Source organism: Apteryx rowi, unplaced genomic scaffold (assembly GCF_003343035.1).
Source record: "Apteryx rowi isolate R43461 unplaced genomic scaffold, aptRow1 scaffold_24, whole genome shotgun sequence".
Lineage (NCBI taxonomy): Eukaryota > Metazoa > Chordata > Aves > Apterygiformes > Apterygidae > Apteryx > Apteryx rowi.
The window spans coordinates 4,758,746-4,778,181 of record NW_020448752.1 but is presented as its reverse complement, the minus strand read 5'-3'; the positions used below and the strand labels follow the sequence as shown (position 1 = coordinate 4,778,181).

The window sequence follows — 19,436 nt, the reverse complement described above, 5'->3', positions numbered from 1 at the left end:
TCTTTTCAATGCAGTGGTCCCCTTTAGAGAGGCAAAGATGTGCCATAAGCCATGGCAGTCCAGGCATCAGCACTTCTTTTAAACTACTGTAGGACCAACTCCCTAACGCGGAAAGCACTGCTTGGGCAGGCACAAAGTATTTGTGAATCATGGGGAGGGGAAAGTGCATAGATGTCTGAGTCATGGTGTGAAAAAGGTTGAGAACAAATGAAGAAAAAGATGTGGGTTTATATTTCTAGCTTGCTGATGCAGTGGTTTCCTTGGATTTCTTCCCCTTCCCCTAAGCATACCACCTCTTACAGTCCAGGGACGATTTCTCTTTTCTTCCTGCTACTATTAAGTCTATATAAGGAAATAAGAACTAGCACCTAAGCCCGGACAACTGATGCTGGGGAAGGGAACAAGCCTTGTGCTTACCTGGGGTAACTGGGATTTGTACAATGCCACTTCTGTGATGGGGAGAAGAGATATTTAAAAACAACATCCTGCTCTTTACTACAATAGGAATGGAAAAGCTGCATTTTCCACCACTTGGCCAGAAACTATGCCCAATTGTGGTACAGCTATAGATGCAGTCACATCTACCAGGGATATGGAGAAGGTACATAGGGAAACCAGAGATTAACAACCTAGTCATCTACATTTAACATTACACAAGTTTTTACCATCTACTAGTGAGCAGATAATCACTGCTTGGTGCTCTTATTTTCACAGCATCACAGATCGTCTTGGTACACATCTCTGTTGCAACAGTCCAGCTCATGTGCAAATGCCATCATGCTTCATGTTCTGCAAACACATGCAGTGTTTTCTGAGGATGTAGCTTACAGACGGCAGGGAGTGGGGGATTTCAACCCAGGAGGCATTCTGGGCACACTCTGTAGTAGTACCTTTATAAGTAGATGCAAAAGTTATCAACAGATGTTATGTATAGGATCAATATGTGCCGGCTAAGTATTAACAATGGGAGAAGGAATTACAGAAGAAAAGAAATGCATATACAAGCAAATCTACTGACCTAGTGGATTGTTATAGGCATTTAATCACTCACTAAAGCAGCTTGTTGATATTTATTCAATATTTATGCCTTAGCATTTAGTTTTAAGAAATGCTCCGCTCAACACCACCACTGAAATGCTTCCAAGAAATAATTTCATTTCCCTTCCACTTCTTTGTTGTTGTGTCAGTGGGGAGAATTTCTGTCTGGACAGTCTTCTTAGCTTGAAAGAAAAGAATAATGGACAGGAGGAAACAGCAAACTCCCCTGAAAGTCTTCTCACATACATCAGTATGGGAAGTCTAGGGTTCACAAGAAATTCAGAATAAAATTTGAACATAAGGTAGACACATTTGAAATATAAGGAACCATTTTCTGATGGGCCTGGGAGGGAAAGTTAATATGTGTCGTTTTGCCACAGCTATGTCCCATCACAACAGATATTTATTTGGTTTAGTTAGGAAGCATTTACACAGCAGCTGAGGTCAGACCATTCTCTGGAAGTGCTGCAATTTGTCAATGATGGCTTGTTCCCACCTCTGTGCAGGGCAATGAAAACCAATTACTATCTTCGTTTTCACAAAATTGGTCAACTGATGAGCACAGCGCAGGTCTCCTTCACTCTTTGGGTAAAAGCACCCCCACACTTGGCCTTCTGAATATGATTTAAGCTGAGTTCTGCTTATTGTTGCAATAAAACCTGCCTATGGCAAGCACTGGCAGCCTGGAGGAACAAGCTGCGTGTGGTGTGGCAAGACCTGTGCAACAAACATGTGAGGCTCCAGGCTAAGAGTTAACACCAGCTGTTATCCTGCGAAGAAAATAACAGAGGCAGAGCACTGCATGCTCTTGCAGAACATATCCTTGTTGTTATGATGGAAAATTGATTTTTGCTGCCTTTTCTTCTTGACTTCTTTGCTGAAGCTACCAGTATGGAACCAGTTCATTTGAATTGGAACAGAAACTTCTAGCTTGTGTGCTAATGCCTGTACTCTATCTGTCCATTCTCTGCCACCAAGTTGCCACTAGCTAGATTTAAGAGTGTCCTGCCTGGAAAAATAACAGCACTGTTAAAAGTCAAATAACGTCTCTGAAAGACTGAATGAGTCCATTTTCAGAGACATGATTTAAAACCAACCATTTGTACATCCTGGCCCATGACTGGTAAGAGAAGATTGTCCTGAAAACTTATCTCCTATTCAAGAGACTTTAAAAGTTGTTGGATTTGGGGGAAACATGCCCCAGCACAAGCTCAAAACCCAAGCTAAAACTGCTGATATGATTATTTTCTGAACCGGACATGCAAGACTTCCTGAAGCTATAATTACAGAGGATAAAAGTTGACTACTTAGCTAAAATGAACATCAAGTAGTGTAGTTCCTCAAATGTGGTTTACTTGACATCTTTCTTTCCTGTGGACAGAGACATATCTCCTAGTTTTCTCCTCCCTGAGTCACGCAGTCTGCCCATTTCTTTCTAAGTGGACTCCTCATAGTTTTGCATCTGAAAGCATGAAGAAAAAGCCTCTGTCTCAGACATTATGCCTAGTTACCTGGTTTATTATAATGAAATATTTAAAAGGAGCACCCCAAAAAGGAATACAGATAGGGCCTTGGATACTCACAGGGCCCAGCTCTGCAAAGCCTGAATCCTTACCCTCACACTTTGAGATAGTCTGCCAAAGGCTAGAGAAGAGTTTGCTATGCTGTTTTCTTGGTAATGCAATTAGCCTTCAGGCTGCAGGGGGTGAAATGCAGTACCAAGCTTTGTGCAAGCTGCCAAAAATAGGTGAGGGAGGGAGGGAGGGAGGAGAGTACTCTTTATGAACCATTTGCACCCAGAAAAAAAAAGGACAAATTTTACTGCAAGACAGAGATTCTTATTAGGTCCAGCCATAGCAAACTCAGAATTGATTAAACAATCAGGTTTACTAAGTAATTTGGGGATGTTTCAGAGAAGTTAACTGTATTAGCCTTTACAATCATATGCACCACAGTTCTCGCATTTACCAGTTAATAGTACAGACAGTCATGAGAACATGGCCTTTGATCCATCTAAAGAACCAGAAAGCTAGTGTAAATGAGCTTCTCCTTCGAGGCCTGAGTCACGCAACACAAACATGATGTACAAGTGATATTTCTGAAAATTAACTTCCCTTACCAGGAATCTCCAGGTCACTGACATCAGTTCTGGGTTGTCCGTTACCTCAGTCAAACCCTTGTAAGCACTTCCTAGCAGTAAGCAAGCAATCCAAGAGTCAAGTATTCATTTCTTTCTTGTGCCCCCATCCTTGCCTCCCCTAGATGCGAGTACAGATGGGCTTCACAAATTCAGCTATTAGACCAGTACAAATCCTTCCTTTACCTGCAGTTATCACACTCTTACTGGCTACTGATGCTTTTGGCAGTCTCACTGCTCTCACAAGGCCTGTTCTTTGCAGGCTTCCCTGTTCCTCCTTCAGTGGCTCCATAAAGGCTAGTGGAATTCTGATTTTGGTAAACATAAGTGTTGGTTTAGGAAGGTCTGCCTTAACCTCAGCTTGTCTTCCTGGCTTGCAGCTCCTTACCGTATTTCATCAGTGCACTCCACAGGATGCAGAGCAACTGCTCTTTTCCCCAGAGATATCCCACGCTGGATTAGGATCCRTTCCCTATCTTGCATTATCCTGCTGTCCAACAGCATATGCAATCCTGGTGCATCCTCTGTGACACAAACCACACAGAGAACCTAGTTCATAGATTTCATCTCAGTTTCATGAGCCTGAATTTTACTGCTGGTCTTAAAACAGTTTATTTTACATCATCAGCTCCAGGTTGCAGTTGTCCAGCCAATACAAAACTGCTATTTAGCCACATTCGCAGGGCTGCATCACCTGTGGTTTTGCAATGCAGCTGGAATTGAATTGATTTTTTAATTTGCAGCACAGTTGAAATACAGCTGTAGGATAAATGAGAGCCATCATCCATAGGATATGGACAGTGAGAGTGGTTGGATATACGCAGATCACACCGTAACCAACCTGCCCTTCATTGGGATCCCCTTTGTCTCTGCACCTCTATCACTGCTTGCCTTAATGCTCTTTTCTCATGCCAGAGCTCTGCCCATGAGATATAAAACATTTTTTTTTCCCCACATCGCACCACTTCAGATGGTCAACAGTGCAAGTAACATCGGGGCAGTCAGACTGAGGCATCAGTTTGTGTAGTGGTGGCAGTCGTGCTGAGATGCTCTGAGTATATCAAGCACTGCCACACTCCCACCTGAGAAAATACACTGTACAAGAACAATGCATTTACTGACATGGGTGTCTCCATCCAACTGCAATGGCACTCCAGCTTCCCCCCACATCCTTTGGGGGAACCATCATCTAGTGCAAAACCCACAACTTCTCTCTGAAAACAAAGATGAAAAGAAAGAAAAAACAGCTAGCTCCTGGGAACTGATAGGAGAAGTTACACTGCTTAAAATAACTGCCTCTAACTAGCACAGTACACGGGGTCAAAACCAGCAGCAAAGGAAATATCGCCAGGGAATAGCTTGTTGTGCTGACTGCATTGCTGTTCTTTTGTTCATACAGAGCTCAGCTCTCTCCTGAAGGGAGAAGTCTTCTGGTGTGGTTGGCTGTACCTACCACCCCCACTTACAAAAAAGGACGAGCTCCTTTCTCCTCATTCTCCAAGCAGCACATGTCACCCCCACCCCTTTTTTCTCAGATGTTCCCTCCAACACCCTGTCATTTGACTTTGGAGTACCTCTGCTTTCCAGTTGCTCCATATATTGCTGAAGCTCTATATTCCCATCGTAATGGGTTAGTTTCTGAGATGGACCTCAAATGGGTGGGCTGCTTTACAGTAACATTAACATTCTCTTCCCAACATGCTCCCCCCTCAACAAGCGCACATGTTTTTTTCTTTTAAATTCCTTTCCTAAGACAACATTACTGCAGGGTTCTAAAAACTGCAACCTCACCTAGAGTTGAAAGGCAAGAAAATGCAAGAGTTACCCAGAAAGTGTTGCAAGCATTGATTTGTAATTGCATCTCATTGTCCAGTCGTGATTTTTCTTTTGCCTTCTAGAAAACCCTTTTAGTGATAATTGTGTGCCTTGCAGTATGGATGCAACAGTTTTCCCTCCCTATTCACCTTCCTCCTTCGGAAAAAACACCAGTAAGACTTCATTGACTTTTTTCATTCTCCATAATAAGACTCATTTTTTAAATCACATGCTAAACATCTCATTTCACTAACTCCTAATCTCAAACTGGACTAGCAGAAACTCTTGCATCTTCTATTTCCTCAACTATGGCTGACTACAGTCTACAAATGTCACCTGACAATATCCACAACATATCCCAAACTTCAGCAGATGCACAATTCCTCTGCTTTCAAGTCAAGGGATGTGATAAGCACCTAGGAGCTGAATTTCTAGGCACATGCAGATGTTCACACACACCCAGCCTTATAGGCAAAATAAGAAGCATAACAAAAYCTTCTAACTTCACAGTCCTGAATTTTAATGATTTTCATTTGTTTCCACACATTTGTTATAAGCTGCATGCACATGTTGATAAATTTTTCCAAGACATTAGCACCAAAAAACACTGTTCATTTGTTCCCTTTTCATTTGAAAGTGAGGTTACCCAGCCCTTGATTTTTACGTATGTTATTAACAAAGAGAAATGAAACTTGTGATACAGGAAGTTCAGGGAAAAAGTATAAGACCACTTATATGTACCGGTAAAATATCACTGATTCTTTGTGTTTAATAGTCATTGATGAACTTTTATATCATTAATTGTTCTAATTACTCATGGAGCCTCCATATAGTTTGGGCTTTCATAGCAGTGAATGAGCAATAATGTGCTGCACACTCAGTTATATATTGCATATCAAAAGTACTTATCTCCCTTTAAAACTGCTACCAGATTATTTTATCCAACGTCATCCAATTTTTGCTGTATTTTGTCTTCTGAGAAACTGTAAACAATGCTGCCTATTCATCTTCTTTACACTGGTCATGTTCTATTAAATCCTTTTAAGATGAGAGACCTACAGGCATACAGAAGAGGCAAACACTCCATGTTTTTTTGTAGTATCACGTTTTCTGTTGTGTTTTAATTCCTTTCCTAATGGCTCCTAATGTTGTTTTTGAATGCTGGTGAATTTTCAGCTGATGCTTTCAAAAACACCGCACACATTTGCTGAATGTTAATAGCAAATTTGGGGACTACATCTTTATCTGTGTCATTGATATCCCCACCTTGCCCTGTCAGATCACCTGCTCTTTTATGTCCGTCTGCATTGCTTTTGGTCTGACACGGCACTGCCCTATTCATTATAAAAAGATTCTCCTGCAACTCTGCAGTATCTGTATTATTGATTTACTCAGAATAGTAAAAACTATGAATAACAAAGCTTTTCACCTCCCTACTTGCCCTTCATACCTTTTAAGTTGTAAGGAAAGCACTTAATGAGTAACTTCTGGATATCTGCAATAACAAGCGCTTGCTGACATTTTAAAGACAAGCAGGTCATGTAAAAATATCCATGTTCATATCAAAGTAATTTAGGCATATGTAAACAATCCTAACCACAAGCTTAAGGAAAAGTATCTCATCTCTTTCAAATATTAAAAATGCAATAAAAAATAGAATAGAAAAGTTGATTTCAGAAAGAATATGCATTGTTGCAATATTAACATGGCCCAAGCTGTCCAGCTCTAAAAATGACAGCTTTTACTGTAATTAGAAAGCGTGTCTGTATTTTACTGTGAGTGTACTGCAGAAAGGCATACTGAGTACAGCATGATGGATTCACAGGATATTTCTTTTCATCCTTCTGCTCTTAGCATGGTAAGGTCCTTGATTTTAACCTAGCTTTAAGCTGTCTTTCAGCTTTTCTTTAACAGTTGTCTCGCACTTAAAATGAAACACCACCATTTAGGCAGTATTCTAGGCAGATAGTGGGGGGAGAGACACCACTTCCCAGGCCAGCATTCTCCTGCATTTTTAAATACACTAAGTTGAATGGGGCTATTTAGCAATACTTTGTGCCAGTTCAACACCCAGACAAAAATTGTTTATAAAGAGAATGAAGTTCCTTTTGACCATATAAAGCAGCAAGACTACTACAGTGCTTTCAGCCTGAAATCTGCAGATCCTAGCTTTCAAAGGGCTCTCTTCTACAGAGGTGGTGAAAGGGAATGAAGAAAAGCAAAAATCAAGAGATCTGTACAGCAGTCTACAGCTGTGACGTTTCTAAAGAGGTTTGCATTTTCACTGCAGAAATTTAGGGCTCCGATCAAAAACTGCTCGTTAAACCTATTTTTCAGAGAAAAAGATGAACAGGAAGATAAATTTTGTGTGGATGAGGGTGCTCTTCAGGATTGCTACCTGTAGAGAACTGTTGGTTCTTATACAGTGTCCCCCACTTCATATTCAGATTCCTTTGTATTTTTAAGGGTATCATATTCATTTTCTTTCAGGTTTGTTTCTTCAGATCTGTTGTTTTTCATGAGCGCCGTCATATAGTTGTTTTCAGTAGAGGAGATGGATTCTTCATAATGACCCACACTGTCAAACCTTGAAGAAGCCTTTGTTCTCATTGAGTTGTTATGGCTGAAATCAAAATACAACATGAAAGAAAAGTTGCAAGTAGAGTAGATAAAGCATCTCTCAGCTGAAGAGATTTTGAGCCAGATTCTGATCTGACTCAGAGCCATGTAAATCTGGGCCACTGGGTTATAACAGTATCCTGAAGGAAAGAATCTTGTCCTTTGCTTCTAGATGAAGGATAATGCTGGACATTACAACAACATTGCTACAAATTCAGGGAGAGTTTCAGAGACAACAAAAGATACTTAAGCAACACAAGAATTACGATATCACTTCTTGGAATGACATAACCAGACAACTGCTCTTTGCAGAATAAGGATGTAGAGGACAGTGGATAAGTAAATGGCGAGCTTAATGCGGCCCACATCCACCATGCAGCTTATGGCAATTAATATCTTTAAAATGAAGATAAATCTGTGGGGACAAATGCCATCACACTATGCATTCAGTTGCTCAGGGCTCAACTGTTACTTCAACATGCTGTTTTATAGACTGTTTGGGAAGCATAGTGTCTGGGCAAACATCACTGGCACATTGTATCATCACATTCAAATTGTCAGTATTTTAATTTATACCCAGATAAGTGGTTCTCCCTGTATGTTTTGGCTAGATTATTAGGCTTTTTGGCTTGTCTTGCATAGGTTACAAGTAGAACAGGATGCTGACGTTTGAGTTTAGAAATAGCTATAACATCCTGCCTCAGCTATGATTAAAATAGGCAAGTTCGGCCAAGGATATTTTGAGGATAACATCAGCATTTGATTCTTGCATCAGGAGTACTGGCTCTCTAGAAAGAGGGAAATTCCTTTTTTTCCATTTGGAAAAATGCTGAGAATTTATCCTGGACAACAATCTTCACTTGGCCTTATCAGGCCGAGGAGTAATTGAACAGTTTCCACTCATTTTTATGATTCTAATATTGCAAAGCAAAAGATCTCTCTTCCTACATTATATGTTGATGTGGGAAGCCCACAAAACATCCATAAAATGTACCAGAGGTAACTTTTAATCTCCTCATCCATACTGCCAAAGAGATTTTTCATCTTGACAGCTAAGTGGCAACAATTTTTTCCTGTTCTGACAGTCCCCAAAGCCTCCTCAGAATGTTAGATAAAGGATTATACTCACAATTTTACTTCATAGACATGCGCTAGAAAAGAACAATCAGAAATGTATATCAATAATTTGCATTTTTATTCTCAAATGAAAATTTCTACTATGTCTTTCCTTGATATAAACAAGTGACTTCTGAAGAGAGAATAAAAATGGAAACCTTAAAGATTGTGTTAGGTGGGTGATGACTCATTCTCAGGATTCAGGTCAAGAAAACAGGGGGGAAAAAAACAAACAGCTAGAGCACAACTGGGTCAAAATAATTTGCCCAAAGTCAAAGGTAAAGTTCAGTTTAGAAACCAGAAGTTCCCAGTTCCCACACTTCTGTTATTCATTAGTTCAATAAAGAACAATTTTGAAAGAGGCTACTTTGGATTTCTTAAAAAGAAAAAAAAGAAAAAAGGAAGAAACAGTATTTGATAATTAATACTAATTAATAGCAAGGAGTTGCAGAAAGGTAATTACGGAAACAGAAGCACAACAAGAAGATTATGGCCACTGGTATTTAAGAGAAAAAAAGCTTTCTGAACTCTGCTATATTATCAGTGAGAAAAGATTTTAACAAAAAGTGTTTGGTCAGGCATTTTCTAATATTAGTAAGGAAGACAAAAACATTCAATGAATATATCTATCCTATGCATGAAGATTAAATAGGCAAGGAATTTGTATCAAATCAGGAGAATTAACTACAACTTTTTTTTTTTTCATCTAGGTACTAACTATGGATAATATTAAAAAGCAGTTGGTGCAAAAGGTATTTTAAAACAGCAGGACAAGATTAACTTACTATCAAAAACCTTAAAAGACTTGATCAAGAAACTCTGTAGAGCATGTGGGTTTGGGAACTATGCAATGTGCATGAAGACCAGAGGAAAATAACCATCAAGTAAGTAAGCTTGATAGAGCAGAGAAAAAAAGTAGGAAAGAAGCTGAGTAACACTGACATTGCACTCTGATGAAAGAGACCATGATACACTCCTCTTCAAATCAACATTTAGATGAATATTAAATAAGTAATTTAAATAAGTTTAAAGTATTTTCTACAGCAGAATCAACATCAAGCCAGCCTCCTTTGGTAGCCCCTTTCTTTCTCCACAGTTTGTAGGAGTTGCACTGATACAGTGCCTGCTCAGAGGCAGCAAATATGAAATGCTTCTCTCTCATTTTGTTTCTAAGGTCTAACTAGCAAGTGCAACTAGTTCCAGTGGGCTCCAACCAGTCAGTTACAGGCATGGTCCTCAGTGTCAAAAGGAGGCTGCTTTTGGCATCTGGAATTACTAGAAACCATGCCTGGGAAACACATGCAGTACTGAAGTGATTGGCAAAATACTCTAGATTCAGCCCTAAGTGGAAATCTGAGGAGATGGCTCCTGGGTCAGAGTTATCTGAGCTAGTCTGGCCCTTGCTGAAAATTGCCTGCCCTCTGGTGTTCAATCTCAAGTAGCAGCTCAAGGCAGGCACTTTCAAATGCCAGTCACCACCCCACAGGGTCTAGATTCATTGTGGACTACCTACCAGACTGGCCAAAGCCCTTTGGGAAATGATTACATCCCCGGAGTCTCAGTGAGCAGGGGCTGAGCAAGTCCAGAAAGCAGCCTGAGACTGCGTAATGCTATTGCTACCTTTCTAAAAAGGCATATTTTGTCAGTGTCTGAAAGAGCCTCTTGGACTTATGAGATTTCCCCCCCACGCACACCCCGAGGAAAAGGGGACTTCTCTGCCCTTTACAATCTTCCTATTCTGATTCATGTATATTTCAATTAAGTACCTTCATGATTCAACCATCAGAGCTGCTACAGGCAGTAACGAGCACAGTACCACACCCACCCACAAAAGCCCTTAGGGGTAAAACCAAGCTGGGTATGCACAGCACATTCAAGTTTTCCAGAACACAGTACTCACCATTTTTGGGCTTTCTAATGCAAAGGATAATAAAGATGATAAGGAAAACAACAGCACTGCAAACCACAGCAATCAGTATGATCAGGTACAGGGACAGGTGAGTCTTCTGGAAATCTAGAACRACAAAGCACAAGCCTTTCAAACAGAGAAACACTCCTGGGCTGCAATAGCAGCAGCAGTTACATGATACTGACCATCTCCCTGAGGGCAAAAATGGGCTGRCTGCTCAGCCAGCCTTTGCAATGGGCAGGCAGTTATACCACATGTTTTTGTCCCTGCTTTTCCCTATCCTAACATCGCCTCAGTCATTTGGCTTTGAATAGGTGTGTTTGTGTAAGCTAGCTAGACTTACTGTTCATGCATCTCACTGAGACACTGGGACCATAAAGGCCACTGGCAGAACTTCTTACTTGGAGATGCTCAGGCTAACCGAGGCTGCGAGARCCACTCTGAGCAGAGCTGGACAGAATAGTTACAACACAAGCCATGAAATTTGGGGGCTCAGTCTATACCATCAGCCCTTTTCATCCACAGATACAGTTCAGTTGTTAGAACTGTTTAAACCCACCACAGCACTGCAAAGCTGGATGAACTATGAAAGATCTGCCCAAACTGTACACTGAGCCTCTTCTGCTCATCCAACTTTCACGCTCAAAGAAAAGACCAGAACAGACTACTGTTTGGGAATGCAACAAGGACTCTGTGACCACTAACTGTGAAACTGTATCTTTTCTTACATCCAGAGTCTTTTCAAGAGCCACCATGAAACATTCACATCATAAAAAGCAATGACTGGGATAAGAAAGAGGAACAGGTCAGCGCTTCAAAAATCTAAATACACTGAGAGCACCATTTGCATCCAAGATGCAGAACATTAGTTTGGGGGCTGAAGGTACTGACCGAGTGGCCAGTTTGGGTCCCTAATCTTCTTAGCTTTTGTTCTGTTCTCCACTTACCTTTAGTTGTATGATTCTTTCCTGGATTTCCTACATCATTCTCAGAAGTCATTACTGTTAGGGGCAGATCTGCAAAAACACAGTCTCCATCACCTTTACAATGCAGTGAAACTAGGCAAACTCTAGAAGGGCTATATATATTCACCTGCCACAGTGGTAGAGCTTTGTGGAGTCCCAGGGATTACTGAGGTGCCTCTGAACACCAGCTCTGTTTGGCTCTTTTCTGTAAGAATAGTCAAGAATGGTCAACATCTTCCCCTCAGTTTCTAGTTGCTGAAGGTGATTCACACAGCCTGCTGTGAGGCTGGCAGCATACTATAAATTCAGACAAAGCATTACCCCAAAATATTTTTTCCCACAAGCAGATCTACTCTACCCCAAGTCCAAATTCCCACAATCCATAAAGACAAACCATGCAAATTACAATCCTCCTTTGAAACAACTGTCCTTGGTAATTTGGACCATTTCTGGACAAGTTTGAAGCAGTTTTTGTATCATCTGTATCTGCCAGTAGAGATACTACTACTCTGCCTCCCACTTCAGTGGTTTTCACTCAAGACCAGAAAAACAAGCAAAAAGCCCTTTAAAAGAAAAAAAGAACAAATTCCAGAATATCCTGTATGGTCTACAAGTTAAGTAGTAGTATTTCTAGCAGCACTCAGAACATACAAATTTATTCAGACAGAAAGCTGAAGCAAAAGCAACAAAAATATTAAGTACCTTTTCACCAGCAGCAAAATACAATGCTAAGTGCTGGCATTAAACCTCCAACTTGACATTTTTCTTTGCCATTAACTTTCTTCTTTGCCATTAACTTCCACTAAGCTCCTTGTACTTGTGTTTGTTATCTCCCTCTGAAAGACCCCTGTTGTTGGGGGTGGAGTTTGAGGGCCTACTGAGGTACCTGTGAGCACCAGCCACGGAGTCATTGGGTTGTTTCTCCAAGGACAATCCTCCTTTAGGCTGGCTGACATATATATGGAGGGATGGGGTGAAAGTGTTCTTGGGGTGGGAGTGCACTTAGAATCAACCCGAAAGCCCAAAACCCACGAAGAAAAGGTGATCCAGTGCCCAAGATCCTTACCCGACAGCCCACATAGACCATGGAAATTGTAAGTTTGGTCTCTCAAGGATGGCTGTAGAGAATACAGGCTCAAAACGCTGCCAGCGTAAAATCAGCCCAAAGGATGAAGCAGTTTGTGGCAACACATAAAACACACATATACATACAACTAGACACACCACCTCAGCCTCTTATTAGACCTCAGAAAGGACTGGATACAAACCCCCTACAAGCAAGCAAAAAGCCCTCCACAGATTGGAGAGTTAGGAAAGTAGGATGCTTTGTATTCAGAGACAGCTGGATTAAAAACTGAGGCAAACAGACTAAAAATAATATTTTGTCAAAAGAGTGTTCCTCAGCAACAAAACCCATTGCAAAACACCGGTGTTAACCCTCCAACTGACTCCTTGTTCTTGCCATCAGCTATAACTGCTATTAACCCCTCACCTGTGGTTGTGTGGTATCTCTCTGGGGTTCCCACATCACTCGCAAAAACCACTGTTGTTGTGGGCAGATCTGCAAGTTGAACAAGAGTGACAGGCAAAAAAGGAGTTTGACCATGGTTTCTTTTGCTGCAGTAATACAGGAGAATTTTTCCACTTGACCTATAAGACAGTGAAAAGCCAACCAACCATCTAGAAGACAGGTAGGGGACTGGTTGCTAGCAGTGTTAGAAAGCAGGCACGGTCATAATTAATTCTTATTCCTTTGCTGTACACTCTTTTGCACTCATGCGCAACTGTTCCAAAAATAACAATGCATATTCGGCGTTAATTGTCTGATCTGTGTACAGAAAGGGGAAACCGTTTGCCTTGATCATTTCCTGCAGCTGCAATGACGAGCTCTAGTTTGGGGACTCACCTCTCACCGTCAGCTCTACGGCATCGCTCTGCCGGGCAACGCGTGCCCCAACCCTGTTCTCTGCTTCACAGTAGTATTTCCCYGAGTCGGAGGGTCGCAGACTGTCAAACGTGAGTTCGGCCTGACTGCTCAGATACTGAGCTTTTCCTCCTGGCTCTCCCAGGAACCAGCGGTAGCTGATGGGTGGGGATCCGCTGGCCACGCAGGTCAGGCTGGTCCTGGCTCCTGCTGGGAGCATCAGTCCCAGCTCACCAGCCCTGATGATGGGCTTAGTCACTGCAACTGAAAGACAAGCAGATTGGGCTCAGGTCACACTGGCCTTGGCTGTTTCAGAAGTCTTCCCGACGCTCTATGGCAGTTCACTTGCCGGGTTTAAGCCCTTTCCCAGAAGGAACAGAGGCACCACTCTTATGTCACCTCTGCACAGATTAAGCTCAGCTCTCCTGTCCCTACAGACAGCTTTACACCAGTTATGCCACCCATTGCAACTCCTACACTGAAGACCTTTTCTGCTGTGTTGATGCCATCTCCATTCCTCTATAAATCATCACTGCCCAAATAAAGGGAGTTCTGGGATGTACAATGGTATTTGGTCAAAGAAGAGCAATGCAATATCCTAGTTATTTCCTTTCTGCTGCAGATCCCACAGAAACATTGGGTAATCGGATACAAGTAGAGTCAGGGACAAATTAGTAAGTGAGAGGCCACAAAACTTTCCCCCAATCCCTGAACCAGACACTGCAGTATCATGGGCCTGAATTCCCTTCCCTGACCCATTTCCTGCTTCTCAGAGGAGTCAGACTCCACTCAACAAAAGCTTCCTGTATTGGAAGTAAGTGATCACTGGCTACATGGTCTATTAAATAGCTAAATACTTTCTGAATGACAAAGACTTCCACTCTTGCACAGCTTCCTTTTTGGATTTACCTTTAACCACCTCAACTCTGGTGGTGATCTCTCTTGTTATCAGGCTGTTGTTGCTGGCTCTCCAGGTGACTTGGCAAGTGTAGGTTCCCCTATCGGAGATTTCAAGTCTCAAAATATGAAGAGACACATTCCCTGGAGAGTTCTTCAGGACACTGACCCTATCTCTGTACTCAGACAGTAGAATGTGATCACCAGAGCTGTCCCTCCGAAAGATGGTGCCCGAATTTTGGTCATGTACCACAGTCCAAGTAAGTGTTTGCTGCACAAAGTCCTTCACAGGCATATAGCTACATGGCAAGATGGTAGATCCCTTCCATACTCCTTCAATTTCATTGGGGCCAGCCAGGTCCAGAAGAGCTGCGAGAAAAATGGAGAGAGAAAAGGAAAAGAAAATCCAAAAAAACCCAGCCAAACAAAACTCCACTACCATGGTGAAGGCAGCTCCTGGATCATGAAACAATGGTGAGAGCATCAGCAAGTGGAATTCACCGTATCAGAAACACTGGCAGTCAATATAGAGTGAAGGAATGTCTTTCAGGGGCTGGGCTAACAAAAGAGCAACTCAGTGTGAAGATGACAGATGGGAGACAGCTGATTGCAAGAAGAACTGAAATATGGCATGTGTGCTGAATTTGGCTGTGGTGCTCTGTCTGGTGTTTGCAGGTAAACACCAGACAGAGCACAAGAGCCAAATTCAGCCTCMGGCAGTGCATGAGATCAGAATTAGTAGGTTTAAACTTGAGGGAAGCAGTTTGTCACCAAATCTAAGTCCCACAGCTCCCCAGTCACACTTAGCATTTATCCTTCTTTCACTTAATTTCACTTTCAGGTCTTTTGTGGGAAGCACTGCATGTTAACAGCAAATCAYGACACGGTTTATGCTTCCTCTTTCCTACTGTCTAAACAATCATTCTTTRCTTTTCCATACCACCCCGAATTTAAGCAACTAAAGCAATAGACAAGAGAAGTCTAAAACTCTTCCAATTTTGCCATAAAAAAAAGGTTTCCCCAAACCATTTTCCTTACTGTTAGGGGTGAACCTATACTTCCACAGACACCTTTTCAGGCAACATCAACCTTTACCTTTCCTTCTGGTTTCCAAACCTCCCCTTTGCTGGTGCCATCCTACAGATGATATGGAGGCACATCTAAGGTCAAACTAAAGGGCTCTGTGAATCTAACCTCAAATGCCAGGTTCCTTCTTCTTCATGCAAGCAGAGAGTAAGTAGACCAGGAGCTGACCCAGATGAATTGGGTGTCTGGTTGTGTCTCTAGCCTTGTGGTTACAGCAATATGTCTTTTCCCTTGCTGCTGGTGTTCAGTTTTAACAGCTATTCATGCTTCTCTTCGCAGTGAGCTTTCTGGAAGCTGACATGCCAGCCAGAGCAGAAACTCTCCAAGGACCTTGGGCAGTCCCTTTTGGTTCTAGCTTGAGGAACATCAGGGCTAACCAGATGTCCAGTGCTGTGCTGCTTGCTATGCCCTTTGAAAGAACTCATTATGTTAGATACAAGAGCTTTGTATTGGGCAGCGTTTCATACGCTTCATGCACCGTTACACTCTGCAGCCACTAGATTTGAAGCAACTGAACACCAAACCAGAAGTATGCAAAGAAGTTGGCTTTTTTAGCCATATTTCTTTTCCTGAAGCCCCTATACAAATATTCCCCTACATACACCTGGGTCAGGGAAGGAGCTTCCTCTGAACATAAAAGCTTTTTCATTACTCACCATTGCAGAAAAGAAGAGGACTCATAAGCACAACAGTTCTCACCAGCATTCCCATCCTTTCCAGGACTGCAGCTTCTTTTTCCCTTCAAGTAAAACAGACCTGCTCTCTTGAGATCAGGGAGTAAATCAGCAAGGCTTCTCTTTTTTTATTCACTTTGTCATCTAAAATCCAGAACAGCTGCCGATCGTTTTTTCCTTCCTCTTTTTTCACAAAATGAGTGTGTTTTAGTGATGACTGTCAGAGGTGTGGGCAGAAAAGAAATCCTAACAGAGGATGAAAAGAAGAAAGATTATTTCTACTCTAGTTCATATTTCCTACTGAGTTTGCTTTTCCCCTCTGTTTTTTTAAACTCCATTTTAAAATAACTGTTTCCCTTGTTTTGTTTTTTTTTTTATTCCTGAGAACCTATTTCCTCCTCTTTTCATCCTTGCATTGCTTTCTAAATAAAAACTTTTAATATACATGTTACATATAAGAAGGTCTGATAGAGCATTATTATAGAACTAAATGTTCAAGATTAGGAGAAGCAAATAGTCCTTACTATTCATTTTCTTATCAGCTTTTCTATGGAACTAACCACTGCAATTTAAATTAATATTTATCAACCTAAAAATCAACCCTAAATCTTTACATTACCACTATGAAACAAAAAATATCATACTAACCTCATCTAAGAGGTGGGGAATTTAGGAATATAAATCTGAAAACAAATCATTCCAGAAACTGTAACTACCTGGTTTGACCATCCCACTCTCTATCACAGATTGATTCTCCTTTCTCACATAGCAATTTATCTATTTTGTTGAATAATTGATTAATTGCATTCAATTAACAGTATAGATTAGGGACATATGCACCTGGATTTCCCTATGGACTACTTTGGAAACAGGTAAACAATGATATACCTAGAAAGAAAAAAAGGAAAAAAAAGTTTCTGAGGCTATGAAATCATGACTTGTGAACTTTAATGGAATGTAGTCAATTAGATAAACAGAATTTAACCTTTGTTATTAACTTGAGCATTGGATCTGTCTAGGAGAAATATCTACTCTCTACTGAAGCATAATCTTCAAGAGACTTTACATGCCTGTTTCTCTTTTCTATAGCTCCACATTTTTCTTACCTTCTTCGTGACGTAAATCTCTTAGGCTTAATGCTTCATTGTATTCAGTTAAATTGATGTGAGCACTTTGCTATTATTATGTCCGTATTCAACCTCCAGTCCTCAAAGGCAAGTAGCCAGACTAATAAAACACAGTCAACAAAATCTTAGACCAAATACTAAAATATAATTCCCTTGAATGACAGTAAGACAATTTTACATCTGTAGAATCACAGTACATGATACCAGAGCAATCAATTCTGCATACCTGATTCTGAAGTACTGGAAATATGGGGAAAATTTGCTTGTTGTAATCTTATATACAGCTTAAAGACAGCTCCACCTACCTTAGCATTTATGGGCAACTTCATTAGGTTGTTACGTAGTTTTACATTAAAAACGGGAGATTTGTATATACAGCCCTGGGCCTCTGATATTATCCTGTTCCTTTTTCTTTCCTGGTTTTTACTTTCAGTATGATTGCTTTTACATGCATTCTTTTTCTAGAGTCATTGATAGTTCATCCTACATAATAATGGTGCTTAAAAGCATATATACATATATGTATAATGTTTTGACTATTTGTTATTAATATTGATCTAGTTATGGCAATGTTATTGGTATGAGTTTGAATTTGGTTCTTTTCAGGTTATAATATTTTGATCTATGTTCCCCTGAAGACTGTGATTTTACTACACACAGGTGTTAGTTTTCCAACTCTGGAATCTCCTTGCCTTTATTTGGATAAAAAAATCTTTATAACCTGTTGTAGTCACAGCCTGGAGAAACAACAGTTCAACTCATTTCTTATAATCTACCACGTCTGCAGTTTTAATTAGAGGACACCTAGCCAACCTAAAGCCTATATACTTCTGCAAATGTCCTACTTGAAAAAAAATCAAAAATGTTTGTTAGTTACCAAGAGATTTTTGGGACCTGCTTTCACATGCTTCTTCTTTACAGCCCTGTATTTCCTGCATCAGAAATTTTTCATGAGATGCAATTCCAGTCTGCAGTCACTGAGATTGAGAGAACAAACTGTTTGTGCCAGTTGCAGTGTTCACATACTTCTTGATTCAAAAAAAGAAGAGAAAAGAACAYCTTAAGTTCAAATTAATGAAACTGCTTCCATGGCTGTCTGGGCAGGAAGGCAAAAGCGTAGCTTGACTCAGACTAAGTCATAAGGGAACCTACTGCTAGCAGTGTATGTGTCATCCTTGAAACTGTTAGACTGAGAACTACCACTGCTTGATAAAAAAAAGGCATGTGTGTGTACATATACAGACATATATACATTTTTGGTTAGTGGGGACACGGGCAGGAGAAATCTCTCAGGTCCTTTATATGATGCAACTTAAGTACAGACACCTGTACACAGAGATGAAGCTTGGTAGTAGTCATGTCTCTTGCTTCTGCTTGGGAGAACTGTAATCACACAGATACTGTTTTTCAAAATGGCAATCCTTTTTTAGGAGAGAGCAAAGTATTTTTAGCAGGAACTGGATGAGGTAGCATCATACAGTCCAGGAAAGACTGGTATCAGAGTAAGTTACTGAAAACATGGAAGACCATCATGAGCTGAGCTCTCTCTCTCTGGATGAACTTGCAGAAGAGGATTTATTTAACTTTTACTGGACTGTGGTATTTCTCTTCAAGCAGCTGAGGACATCTCATAGGCATTGCATGGCTTGTTATCCTTGCCTTTGCAAGTCACAGGACTAACTCCTATTCCGGAAAGCTCTGTGTGAGCAAGTACAAAGGAATATGAGATAACATATGGATGGCTAAGGTGCAACAGGATGGGAGTAGAGTGCTAGTCTGAAAAAGTATGAAAACTGATGATGAAAGGAGCATGTGATGGGCACTTTTCATTTGTTCACATTGTGCTTGTCATGCCTGGGTGTGTTCTGTAAATTCTTACCACACTGAAGTCAAGGAAAACCAATCCTTCCTTCCCCAGCTACTGCGATACAGCACACTAAAACCAGAAGCAAGTAGCACTGGCCCTGAGCATTGACACCAGAGAAGGAAGGAAACTTGCGCTATAATGAAGCAACTGTGGGCGTTGGTAAAACTAACTTATTATGCATCAGGTTGCAGCGGTGAAGCGCTCTTAACTGGAAGAGTTAGTGATTCACATAACAGTTGACCTGAGTAGGCACAGGCCTGGG

General features: G+C 41.0%; 1 protein-coding gene across 2 annotated transcripts in view; it reads right to left on the bottom strand.

Moving 5' to 3' along the window:
* Positions 1-5,489: 5,489 nt before the first annotated feature.
* LOC112966231 (V-set and immunoglobulin domain-containing protein 4-like) overlaps positions 5,490-19,436 on the bottom strand; it is a 17,606-nt gene continuing 3,659 nt past the window's right edge. Inside the window, exons 2-11 of one of the 2 annotated variants that reach the window (XM_026066116.1) lie at positions 17,287-18,335; positions 16,163-16,426; positions 14,433-14,789; positions 13,506-13,787; positions 13,092-13,160; positions 11,727-11,804; positions 11,582-11,650; positions 10,626-10,739; positions 8,739-8,760; positions 5,490-7,613 (exon numbers count right to left, since the gene is read on the bottom strand). In XM_026066116.1, coding sequence (XP_025921901.1) covers positions 7,409-7,613; positions 8,739-8,760; positions 10,626-10,739; positions 11,582-11,650; positions 11,727-11,804; positions 13,092-13,160; positions 13,506-13,787; positions 14,433-14,789; positions 16,163-16,217 — 1,251 coding nt within the window. In that variant the 5' untranslated portion in view covers positions 16,218-16,426; positions 17,287-18,335 and the 3' untranslated portion in view covers positions 5,490-7,408. The remainder of the gene's footprint in view (positions 7,614-8,738; positions 8,761-10,625; positions 10,740-11,581; positions 11,651-11,726; positions 11,805-13,091; positions 13,161-13,505; positions 13,788-14,432; positions 14,790-16,162; positions 16,427-17,286; positions 18,336-19,436) is intronic. The other variant, XM_026066117.1, reaches the window with a different exon arrangement.